General features: G+C 44.6%; 1 protein-coding gene across 1 annotated transcript; it reads left to right on the top strand.

Annotated features, from left to right (window-relative positions):
• The first annotated feature begins 3,372 nt into the window (after positions 1-3,372).
• il26 (interleukin 26) lies at positions 3,373-8,559 on the top strand. The gene is made up of 5 exons (XM_071909400.2): positions 3,373-3,529; positions 5,400-5,462; positions 6,290-6,430; positions 6,554-6,619; positions 8,179-8,559. Exons 1-5 carry the CDS (start codon positions 3,374-3,376, stop codon positions 8,287-8,289), a joined length of 537 nt encoding a protein of 178 aa, XP_071765501.2. The 5' UTR covers position 3,373; the 3' UTR covers positions 8,290-8,559.
• The last annotated feature ends 4,064 nt before the right edge of the window (positions 8,560-12,623 follow it).

Here is a 12,623-nt window from a genome sequence, read left to right on the forward strand (position 1 = left end):
TCCACGTTCAACTCCGAGTCACCCAGGTCACGTCCGAGTCGAGTCTCGAGTCCTGGAGTCCGAGTCCGAGTCAGTCTGAGTTCAGTAATCCTGCTCGAACAAATTAAACACATTTTACAAGTCACGTGAAAGTCTAGATTTCAGTCATGTGGTTTGTGTTTTCAAATAAAACAAAACTGAATCAGCAGATGTGAAAACGAGGCGTGAAGCTGCCGGTCTGTAGCAGTCTGCTCTCTGGGTTTCTGAGATCCAGATGATCAGGGGCAGGTGTGGAGCCGAGTCCGAGCGGGACGAGTCCCGAGTTCAAGTTCAAGTCCTCAAGAGTCATCAATATTGAAGTCCGAGTCGAGTCTCGAGTCCCCCACGGTCCTACAGCACTGATGCAAGTCCTCAGTACGTATGTCCAAGTCCAAGTCATCAATATTGGGACTCAAGTCAGACTGAAGTCCAAGTCCAGGTCTCTAACACACGTCCCGTCATGCCACTGTCACTCTGCACTGACCAGACAGACAGACAGACAGGCAGACAGAGAGACAGACAGACAGACAGACAGACAGGCAGACAGAGAGACAGACAGACAGGCAGACAGAGAGACAGACAGAGAGACAGACAGACAGACAGAGAGACAGGCAGACAGAGAGACAGACAGAGAGACAGACAGACAGACAGAGAGACAGACAGACAGACAGAGAGACAGACAGACGGACAGTGTGGAAGAAATTAAGCTTTAATCATTTATATGCATTGAGTTCATTAGTCTTCAGTGTCCCTGTTTGCAGAGCGGAAAACTACTGAATCCTTCCTGCAACCTGTTTACCAGATCTGACTGCTGTCACCTGTCTCCAGAGGACAGTCGGGTCAGGACTGTCTCCAGAGGACAGTCTGGTCCGGTCAGGACTGTCTCCAGAGGACAGTCGGGACAGGACTGTCTCCAGAGGACAGTCTGGTCCGGTCAGGATTGTCTCCAGAGGACAGTCGGGTCAGGACTGTCTCCAGAGGACAGTCTGGTCCGGTCAGGATTGTCTCCAGAGGACAGTCGGGACAGGACTGTCTCCAGAGGACAGTCGGGTCAGGACAGGACTGTCTCCAGAGGACAGTCGGGTCAGGACTGTCTCCAGAGGACAGTCGGGACAGGACTGTCTCCAGAGGACAGTCGGGACAGGACTGTCTCCAGAGGACAGTCGGGTCAGGACTGTCTCCAGAGGACAGTCTGGTCCGGTCAGGACTGTCTCCAGAGGACAGTCGGGTCAGGACTGTCTCCAGAGGACAGTCGGGTCAGGACTGTCTCCAGAGGACAGTCTGGTCCGGTCAGGACTGTCTCCAGAGGACAGTCGGGACAGGACTGTCTCCAGAGGACAGTCGGGACAGGACTGTCTCCAGAGGACAGTCGGGTCAGGACTGTCTCCAGAGGACGGTCTGGTCCGGTCAGGACTGTCTCCAGAGGACAGTCTGGTCCGGTCAGGACTGTCTCCAGAGGACAGTCGGGTCAGGACAGGACTGTCTCCAGAGGACAGTCGGGACAGGACAGCCCCCCTCCCTGACACACTCCTTGTCTCTGTACTGAAAATCAAACGTCACCATGCGTTGGTGAGCAGTAGTTTGCTCTTTCTTGGTTCCTGTGAAGGATTCAGACGAGCTGAAGTGTAGAACCGGTCTGGAGGATCCACAGCAGAACAGGCTGGCTGTTGTGGAACCAGTGAGACCAACAGCTGAACTGATGAAACCCACCGGCAGACGTCTCAAAACTGGTTTGAAGACTGACCAATATGGACAAACTGTTGTGGTAATCGATCAAAGATTCCTCAAACTGAAAAGGGACTGAGAAGAACCGACTGCAGTCCGGGTCGTCCCACCCAGAGAGGAGACTTATGAGAATTACTTCTGTTATGAGAGAAATGAGTGAATGTTCGATTTCTGGGTCCGAACACAAAATTAAGAATTTTTTTATAGGTTTGAAGATGAAATCCAGAATTCAACTAAAGTCTAACACAAATATAATGAATTAACAAATATTGTTGTCTAACCCATTTTCAGAAAAATAAGAAAATCAGAAGGGAAATCTGGAATTTTGAGAAGTGTGTCCAGACCATCCTGACAGAGTTCAACACCCAACTGAGGTATGACTAGGGAAGTAAAACTGTACATGATATCAGTGTCTGTGTGTACATGGTTTTGTATATGCATACAGGCACATCACTCACACACACACACACACACACACACAAACAAACACACACACACACACACACACACACACACACACACACACACACAGGTGACAGCAGTCAGATCTGGTAAACAGGTTGCAGGAAGGATTCAGTAGTTTTCCGCTCTGCAAACAGAGACACTGAAGACTAAAGAACTCAATGCATATAAATGATTAAAGCTTAATTTCTTCCACAGGCAGGCAGACAGGCAGACAGACAGACAGACAGACAGGCAGACAGACAGGCAGACAGACAGTCAGTAGGTGTAGATACTCTGCTGTATCGTCAGAGTTTGACCTGGTTACTGTTCTGCCCCCGACTTCCAAGAACTGATGCCAACACACACACACACACACACACACACACACACATGTGTTGTAGTTGAACTCATATTGAAGCAGCAGATCTTCAGATGCAGCTTCATGTTCTTTTGACCTAAAAACTTTTCTGCACAGAAATAAATTCTGTTTCTCTGCTTCTCCTGCCGTCCTGCAGCTGGAGCGTCACATTAAAGGAGAAGTGCGTAATGACTAAAAAGCCTGATTCTTCTTCTGTGGTGCTGACATGCTGACCCGCAGCTTCGTTCGGCTCAATCTAGGTCAAACGGCGACTCGACGCTTTCTGAAACCTGTCAGAGTCGTCAGAGGCGCGAAGCTGCCGAGTCACCGTTTCCCCCGCCGAGCCGCCGAGCCGCCGAGCCGCCGAGCCGCCGAGCCGCAACCTACTTTTATCTGTCCGCCCATCTGAGGCTGCGGTCAAACCCCAAGACCCACCGCAACCTTAACGAGCTCGTTAGAGCAGACGGGAAGTGACGTCGCCACGGAGACTCTGACAGCTGAGTCAGCGTCAGGTTGGAAGATCTTGAAAGTGGAGAAAAGAGGAGAGAGGAGAGGAGGAGGAAGAAAGAGGAGGAGAAAAGAAAGGAGACAGGAGGAAAGAGGAGAAGAGATGACATCACCATGGAGACTCCAAGAAAATTTGGACCGCTGAGTCAGCATCATGTTACTATTTGTAAGAACCTAGGAAAGTTTTGAAAGATGAGAAGGGGGGGGGGGGGCAGAGAGGAGGAGGAGGAGGAGGAGGAGGGGGGGGGGGGGGGGTGAGGGAGGAGAGGAGGTATAAAGGTGGTGGCGTCCTGCAGGCAGCAGTCTCAGTCGCAGCTGAAGATGCGTCCCGTGACCTTCGTCCTCCTGCTGGCCGGGGTCGTTACCGCGGTGACGGCGACGGCGACGGAGCGAGGGCCGACCTGCCAACGGGAGATTCCTGCCGAACTGATCCGAGATCTGTGGAGTCAAACCAAACAGCTGATCAGCAGCCTGCCGGTAAGATCAATAACTCTTGCCAATCAATAAATCTGTTTATTATCAATTAAAGGTCAATAGTAATTCCTATTGCATGCCCTACCAATCAAATTCAATCAATTTCATTTATTTTATTAGTTAAAGGTCAATAATTTGTATTGGAAATGGACGAAAGATCAATAATTCCTACTGATTAGCCTATCAATCAGTAAGTTGTTTTTATTATCATCAGTAAAATGCCTGATTAAAGATCAATAACTCACATTCTTATCAATAAAAAAAAACAATAATTTATGCTAATTATCAATTAAAGATTAATAATTAATATTGTTCTAAATCAAAGTTCAATACTTCATATTGATGAGTAGTAAGTCTAAATCAGAACAGAGGCATTCAGGTAACATAACACATGGCGGCCATCTTGGATCTCAGCTCTGAACAGCTGACTGTGTTTCTGTCGTCTGTTTCTGACTGAACTGATCACTTCATCACTGATCCATCTGATTGATTTAGTGTTTAGATAATGTCAGCTTGTTAGCTAGCTAACCATAGTATCTGGTCAGCTAACATCACTGTCTTGTTATTAACACATCTGATTAGCACACTAGCTAACGTAGCTAGTAGCAGCTAGCGTTAGCGTGTTCACATTAACATCAGTGTGTTTGCCGGCTAGTTAGCTAGCTAACAGTTTGTTCAGGTTAACTGAGCTGACTCTTCTCAAGCTACAACTCAGAGTGTTTTGGAGTAGAGACTAGGGCTAAAGACAAGACAGTTTACTGTGTCACAGGAACTGAAAGTTTTATTTATTTATAGCTCAGTATCCCACAGTCCGCCTCAACAGGCTTCACAAAACAAAAAGGTAAAGCAGTGGTCATGTAGAACAAATAAATACAATATAATGCACTATCAATAAGTAAATTAAAACAATAAAATGTATATCAATAGAATGAATAAATACAAAAGGCAAAAACATATCAGTGGGTCATTGTCACATGGCCGACTAGACTTGGTCATACATGAAAGAAAACAGACATATTAAGCCTATACATATTAGATGTGTTGTAACGAGCCGACAGTAACATGTGAGTTTCATGTTTTAAAATCAGGTCTTGCCTGTCAGCCGGTGTGAGGAGGCAGGCTGGGGTTCTGTGATCAGACCTTCTGGTCTTGGTTAGTCGTCTTGCTGCAGTTTAAACAATACTATGTTCTCTTCTAGATCAAGTCTAGAAGAGACAAAAGCATGGAGGAGTGTCTGAGTATCTGGCATGGAAAGACTGGGTCGCATTTTAACCGTTTTTATTATACTGTTAATATGTATTTCAAATGAAAGGTCCGGATCAAAAATAACACAGAGATTCTTACTGAAGGGACTCTGACACTCTAAAACCCTCAAAGTTAAGAGAATATTGCAGAATTATACAGCGGTCTCTGCTTTTTTGGACCAAGAATGATGGTCTCTGTCTTCTCAGCGTTCAAGAGAAGGAAAGTTGACGTCACCCAGCCTCTGACTGCAGATGAGAGCGTCTCTAGGTTTTGTAATTGTAAGCGACTTTCAGTTTCGATGGAGATGTTGAGTTGAGTGTCATCTGCGTAGGAATGAAAGCCGATACCCTGTGCATGAATTAGGTGGAAGCATGTAGATGGAAAACAGAAGTGGGCCGAGGGCAGAACCCTGTGGAACTCCTGTAGAGCAGCAGGACGGAAACTGATGGAGAGCTTCTGGAACTGAATTATTTCTCATCTTCATCATCATCATCTTTCTTCAATAATAATCTAAAAGCAGGGGTTAAAAAAGTTTTATGAAGTTCTACCTTTTGCCTTTACAAAAAGGTATAAACTATAAATGTATCAGTTATTGGAAACATGATGTGTTTGATGTTTTTATCCCCAGAAAGAGGAGAAAGCTTCCAGGAAACTGAGACTGCTGCCCAAGTTCTGCACCAACTGTCCTGAGGTCAGTCTACCTGTCTGTCTGTCTACCTGTCTGTCTGTCTGTCTGTCTGCCTGTCTGTCTGTCTGTCTGTCTGCCTGTCTGTCTGTCTGTCTGCCTGTCTGTCTGTCTGTCTGTCTGTCTGTCTGTCTGTCTGTCTGTCTACCTGTCTGTCTGTCTGTCTGTCTGCCTGTCTGTCTGTCTGCCTGTCTGTCTGTCTGTCTGTCTGTCTGTCTCTCTACCTGTCTGTCTCTCTACTTGTCTGTCTGTCTGTCTGTCTGTCTGTCTGTCACTCTACCTGTCTGTCAGTCTACCTGTCTCTGTCTACCTGTCTCTGTCTACCTGTCTGTCTCTCTACCTGTCTGTCAGTCTACCTGTCTGTCTCTCTACCTGTTTCTCTCTACCTGTCTGTCAGTCTACCTGTCTCTGTCTACCTGTCTGTCTCTCTACCTGTCTGTCAGTCTACCTGTCTGTCTCTCTACTTGTCTGTCTGTCTACCTGTCTGTCTCTCTACCTGTCTCTGTCTACCTGTCTGTCTCTCTACCTGTCTGTCAGTCTACCTGTCTGTCTCTCTACCTGTCTGTCAGTCTACCTGTCTGTCTCTCTACTTGTCTGTCTGTCTACCTGTCTGTCTCTCTACCTGTCTCTGTCTACCTGTCTGTCTCTCTACCTGTCTGTCAGTCTACCTGTCTGTCTCTCTACTTGTCTGTCTGTCTACCTGTCTGTCTCTCTACCTGTCTCTGTCTACCTGTCTGTCTCTCTACCTGTCTGTCTCTCTGTTTCACAGTAACCTGTCTTGTCTTTAGTCGTCACCTGAAAGCTGACCTGTGAACGTCCTCTCTCCTCCTCAGCGTCTGATTGGCTGGCAGGAGATGCGGGAGTTGATTGGCGTGTATCAGAGCAGCGTGTTCAGCAGGGAGTTTCTGCAGAAGCTCCTCCCCCTCCACTACAACGAGCTGCTGCACCGCCTGCAACACACACTGCAGCACTGTGTAAGCACACACACACACACACACACACACACACAGACACACACACAAACTCAAACATACACACTGAATACACACACACTCTCTCTAAGTCGTGTGTGTGTGTGTGTGTGTGTGTGTGTGCAGGTTTCTTCTTCCAAACCTTCTCAATGGTCCGAAAGCATCAAGAAACTGGAGAAGAAGATCAAAAAGGTAAATATTAATCAACTATACTACTACACTGAGTTAATATCACGCTAATATTACTAATATTACTAATACAGCGGTCATCATGACAATACTGCAGTATCCGCTTCTGTATTACTGTGTTAACATACTTACTGATAATACTGAAAACTAGAAGGACACTCGTGCTGTTACTGCTTGTTCGTGAGTCGGATCCGGATCCGCTCCAAAATGTAACGGGTTCTTCCTCGGCCCACGCTACACCTTCCACCAGGTTTCATGAAAATCGGGCTAGTAGTTTTTCTGTAATCCTGCTAACAGACAAACAAACAAACAAACAAACAAACAAACAAACGGCACTGAAAACATAACCTCCTAACACTAGTCACTACAGCTAGCACTGAAATATCACTTAATGCTACACAAAAATACTAATACAACTAACACTGTACTACTGTATATAATACTAGCTACTGCTATCACTTTAATACTGTAATAATTCAATCTGCTGTTATACAACAGTTAGTTCCGGTCGAGTAATTTGATTGGACAAGAGGTATTCCATGAGTGCTGATATACGGTATAACAGCTGGGACTTTTTACTGTGCGTATCACTCCGCCTCTCAGTGATCAGGCTGCGCTCACACAGTCTGTCTGTGTGCAGGAAGCTGCCGGAGCTTCCTGTGAGGAGAATAAAAAGCGAATCACGACAAAACCATCTGATGTTAGCTGAGCAGCTGCTAGCTAGCAGCTGCTAGCTAGCAGCTGCTAGCTAACAGCTGCTAGCTAACAGCTGGCTAGCACTGCTAGCAGACAATACAGTGTTGTGCAACCAACACATGCTAACCAGATATTCCCAATACACATGTACACTAAACTCTAACTTCATCACACCTAGTTAGCAGCGACAGCGACACGGAGACATGATGAGCAGACAGAGGAGGACGAGGAGGAGGAAGCAGCTCGCCTGCAGGCAGGAAACAGCTCACCTGTTGCTTGGCAACACTGTAGCGAATCCTGAGGGGACTGAACTGATTTTGTTGGCGGAGACAAATAAAAGACAAAAACCATCTGTTGTCATTACTTGATGAATAGCTTTTAAACAACTGTTGTATAAAAGCTATATGACAGCAGAGAGCTGTGTATCAGCAGCAGGAGAAGATCTGACCAATCACAGGACAGCAGACCACTGTCATTTACATACTGCTTCAATATTATTATTACACTGTAATATACTAACATTCCTGTCTCTCTATCTGTCTGTCTCTCTATCTGTCTGTCTCTCTCTCTATCTGTCTCTCTGTCTCTCTTCCTGTCTGTCTCTCTCTCTCTCTCTCTCTCTCTCTCTCTACCTGTCTCTCTCTCTCTCTCTACCTGTCTCTCTCTCTCTCTCTCTCTCTACCTGTCTCTCTCTCTCTCTCTACCTGTCTCTCTCTCTCTCTCTACCTGTCTCTCTCTCTCTCTCTCTCTCTCTACCTGTCTCTCTCTCTCTCTCTCTCTCTCTCTCTCTCTCTCTCTCTCTACCTGTCTCTCTCTCTCTCTCTACCTGTCTCTCTCTCTCTCTCTACCTGTCTGTCTATCTCCAGATGAGCAGAGGGAGGAAGAGGAGGAGAGATGAAGGAGTGATGAAGGCGGTCGGAGAATTCATCTTCGTCCTGCGGTGGATCGACGAGCTGAGAGAGCAGATCGGCCTGTAGAGCCTTCATCTTCATCATCTTCATCATCTTCATCATCAGTCATCATTGTGTATTGATTGAGTATTGATTTGTGGTTCTGGACAGTCTGCCTGGTATTTATATCTATTTATAGTTTTATATCACAACATAACTTATTTTTCAGATAGTATTTATTGTACTTTATTGTATTTACTGAAGACTTTTGGTTGAACTGAAAAGTCAAATTCACCTAATATTAAACTAAGTATTAAACTATTTGAAAGGTAATATATTGAATGTAAAACAAATATTTTTATAAGTCATATGTTTTTATTATTAATGTGTAAACCTGCTTCTTATTGAAATAAACTACATTATGATGTTGTTAATGCTGGATGATGCTGGTTCCTCACTGGTAAACTGCTGAGTGTTGTTGCCCTCTGCTGGGGGAGAGCAGCGGTGTGTGTGTGTGTGTGTGTGTGTGTGTGTGTGTGTGTGTGTGTGTGTGTGTGTGATTGTATTTCTATACCACTGAGGACCAACTGGCCTCACAAAGAGGATAGAAGGATGAGGAAAACTCTACAGTGAGGACATTTTTGCTTCTTTAAGAGTCTGGATTAGGATTAGGATTTGGGTTTAGGGTTCAGATTAGAATGAGGAAAGATTAAAGGAATAGTTCACCCCAAAATGAGAATTCAGTCCTTATCTACTCTGCAGCTTGTCAGTGGAAACTGCAGTGAAGTTGGTGGGATGACCAAACACACACCGACTTCGCCCACACGGCTCCATCGTAGCTTTCTGACAAACTGCTGATGTCAAAGAAAACTCCTGCTGTGATCCAGTCTAGTTTCTGTTTCTGCACACAGGCTTCACAGTTCAGATGTCAGACACAGAGAATACATCACAGGACACATGAAGCCAAACCTCAAAACTCTTTCCTGTCTCATCCATGATGGATTCGGGGGAGAGACTCTGGATCGTCTCACGCACCGCCGACTGGGTTTTGACAAAACTTCAGTGAATGATGCGTGTCATTGCTCCATTCTGCCATTGGCCTTAGGGGGGCGCTACACTGTTTGTTTATTTGTTCCTGATTGGCCGGACGGGCGACTGCATCATTTGTGGGGAACGTTTTTTTATTCAGGGTGTCGTTGTTAGCCGGGACAGCTGTTCACTTCAAGCTAGGTTTGACTACGTAACGCTTGGATTTTAAAAACAAGCAACAGAGGCGGAGACTCAAGTCACATGACTTGGAGTCAAGTCACAGTTTTAATTGCTTGAGACTTGACTTGATGCATGAAGAGAAGACTTGAGATTTGACTTGACTTGGGTTCTGGTGACTTGGGACTTGACTCTGACTTGTACTTTGATGACTTGAAAAGGTTTCTAAAGTCTTGACTTGAGATCTTGTGTTTGTGTAAATGACTTAGATTGAAAGTGATGAGATTTGTTCCAGCGGACGACTGAATTTAAATTCTGTTTTCTGAATTTGTATGGAATGATTGAATTTATTGAAGTTGAAACTGATTATAGAAATCAAACTCATGATGCTCTTACCAAGTTTTTATCCTATTAAAACCATATTGCATTGAAAAGTCCTAGATATTTAGTTTTCTTTAAGATATTAAATTGATACTGGACTCTTGATTTGTTCTGACTTGACTTGCTGTTCTACATTTAGACTTGAGACTTGACATTAATGACTTGGACTTGACTTGGTAATCTACATTTAGACTTGAGACTTGACTTGAGACTTGTGCCTCAAGACTTGAGACTGACTTGGGACTCAAGTGAAGTTGACTTCATATCTCTGACAAGCAAACGTTAAAATATCTAATTCCATACAGCATGAACTGGGCTGTGACTCTACATGACAGAGGGATTCTCCTTTAACAGACTCGTATTTTTACAGCTCAAAAACTATAAAATGTCCACTAAATTTCTCCTAACGGCTCTGCAGCAGAAAGTGTTTTGAAGCCTAACGAGTAGTACTGAGTCTTTATCTCTTGTATTTTCTGGTGCACACGTTGTCTCGATGCTTTTTAGCCAACATATTGAAACATTCATAATCAATAATCAATGACAGTGAAAGGTTTTCCTGCCCAGTACAGATTTTACTGGTTGACCTGGAGAAACTGAGCCTGTAGCCTGCAGTGACATCACATCCTGTTATCAGTGTATCACCTCAGTAGGGTCAAAGGTCAAGGGTCAGGGCTGACGGTGTTATCCAATCAGGGCCGGTCTGCTTGACTGGGGAATTCAACCTCCACTGCACAGCAGAGGATGTGGTCGCTGTCTCAGAGAGCGGTATGAGGGTGTGTGTGTGTGTGTGTGTGTGTGTGTGTGTGTGTGTGTGTGTGTTCCTAGTAACTGTTGGCTGCAGGAAAACCCAGCCTGGCAGAGACTTCTAGGAAACACACACACACACACACACACACACACACACACACACTGGTTTAATTCTGGTTTAACTGGAGAGCTACCAGTTAGTCACCATTTACTTGGAAGTCAACTTTCAGTGCTTGCGTGTGTGTGTGTGTGTGTGTGTGTGTGTGTGTGTGTGTGTGTGTTTTAATATATTATTGAACATATATTCTAAACACTATTATACGTCTCTACACTGTAATTTTGATGCTGTTTTGTGTGTTTTCATGACATGGGGATGCTTGTATGTTTCAGTGCACAGCTCTTCTGTGTTGGAGCGCCTCGCTGTCTGATCTGTTTTTCGTTCTGGTGTCACGTGCGACTCGAGCAGTCACATGACCATCACAGGTGACGTCCTGTTTATCCCCCCTGTGCTTAACGATGAGATTAACGGGCGAACCTGACGCAGCAGCGAGTGTTTTTTACTCGCTGAAGTGATTACAAGTTAAATGAGCCGAGACGAGTTTTGACCTCCTGTGGAAACCCGAGCTGTGCAGAGATTTCATGTTTCTGTCCACTTCTGTCCCGAGTCTCTCAGTTTCCCTCATTTCCCCCTGATATGAAAGTGCGATCCGCTATCTGGATAACGAACCGTCCAATCAGAGCTCTGCATTTACACCTGGTACAGTATTTACATTCGTTATGGTTGTTTGCATTCTGTCGCACTGTGGTCAGCAGGCTATCACGTTTCTACCCTTCATAATGATGTTTCTACCCTTCATAATGATGTTTCTACCCTTCATAATGATGTTCCTACCCTTCATAATGATGTTCCTACCCTTCATAATGATGTTTCTACCCTTCATAATGATGTTCCTACCCTTCATAATGATGTTTCTACCCTTCATAATGATGTTTCTACCCTTCATAATGATGTTCCTACCCTTCATAATGATGTTCCTACCCTTCATAATGATGTTTCTACCCTTCATAATGATGTTTCTACCCTTCATAATGATGTTTCTACCCTTCATAATGATGTTCCTACCCTTCATAATGATGTTTCTACCCTTCATAATGATGTTTCTACCCTTCATAATGATGTTCCTACCCTTCATAATGATGTTCCTACCCTTCATAATGATGTTTCTACCCTTCATAATGATGTTCCTACCCTTCATAATGATGTTCCTACCCATGGTGATCGCATTTCTACCCAAAGTAATGGTATTTACACCCAAAGTGATGCTGTTTCTGCTTTCAGTGATGACGTTTCTACCCATGGAGATGATGTTTCTACCTGCGGCAATGACATTTCTACGCATGTGATGGTGTCTACTCATGATGAAAATGTTTCTATCCACTGTAAAGACGTTTCTGCCTGCGATGACGAAGTTTCTACCTGTTTTGATTGTGTTTCTACCTGCAACTGTGATGTTTCTACTTGTCACGATGACATTTCTACCCATGATGATGATGTTTCTACACTCTTCGATGATGTTTCTACCTTCAGCAATGGCGGTTATACCCGCGTCTATGATGTTTCTACCAGTGGCGATGATGTTTGACGGCATTTCTACCTGCGAGCTATGACTCTGCCCACCGCAGTGATCATTTCTACCAACAGAGGTGATGTTTCCATCTGCAGCGATGACGTTTCTATCCGTTTTGATGGTGTTTCTACCCACAACAATGATGTTTCTACTCGCTACGATGACATTTCTACCCATGATGATGACACTTCTACCTGCAGTGAAGTGATGTTTTTACTCACAATTATGTTTCTACCCACAACCGTAATGTTTCTATCGGTTTTGATGATGTTTCTACCCACCATGGTGATGTTTCTACCCACATTTCTTCTCATTCAAATCAGCACCTTTCTATCTGTTTCTGACCTGGAGAGATTAATTCACATCTTTACATGTTCCCGTCTGGATTATTGTATTTATTGTAACTCTTATTAGTGTAATCTGTTTCCCGTCTCCAGCTCCGTCTTATCTAGATCCAAT

The sequence above is a fragment of the Centroberyx gerrardi genome, chromosome 24 (assembly GCF_048128805.1).
Source record: "Centroberyx gerrardi isolate f3 chromosome 24, fCenGer3.hap1.cur.20231027, whole genome shotgun sequence".
NCBI classification, from domain to species: Eukaryota; Metazoa; Chordata; class Actinopteri; order Beryciformes; family Berycidae; genus Centroberyx; species Centroberyx gerrardi.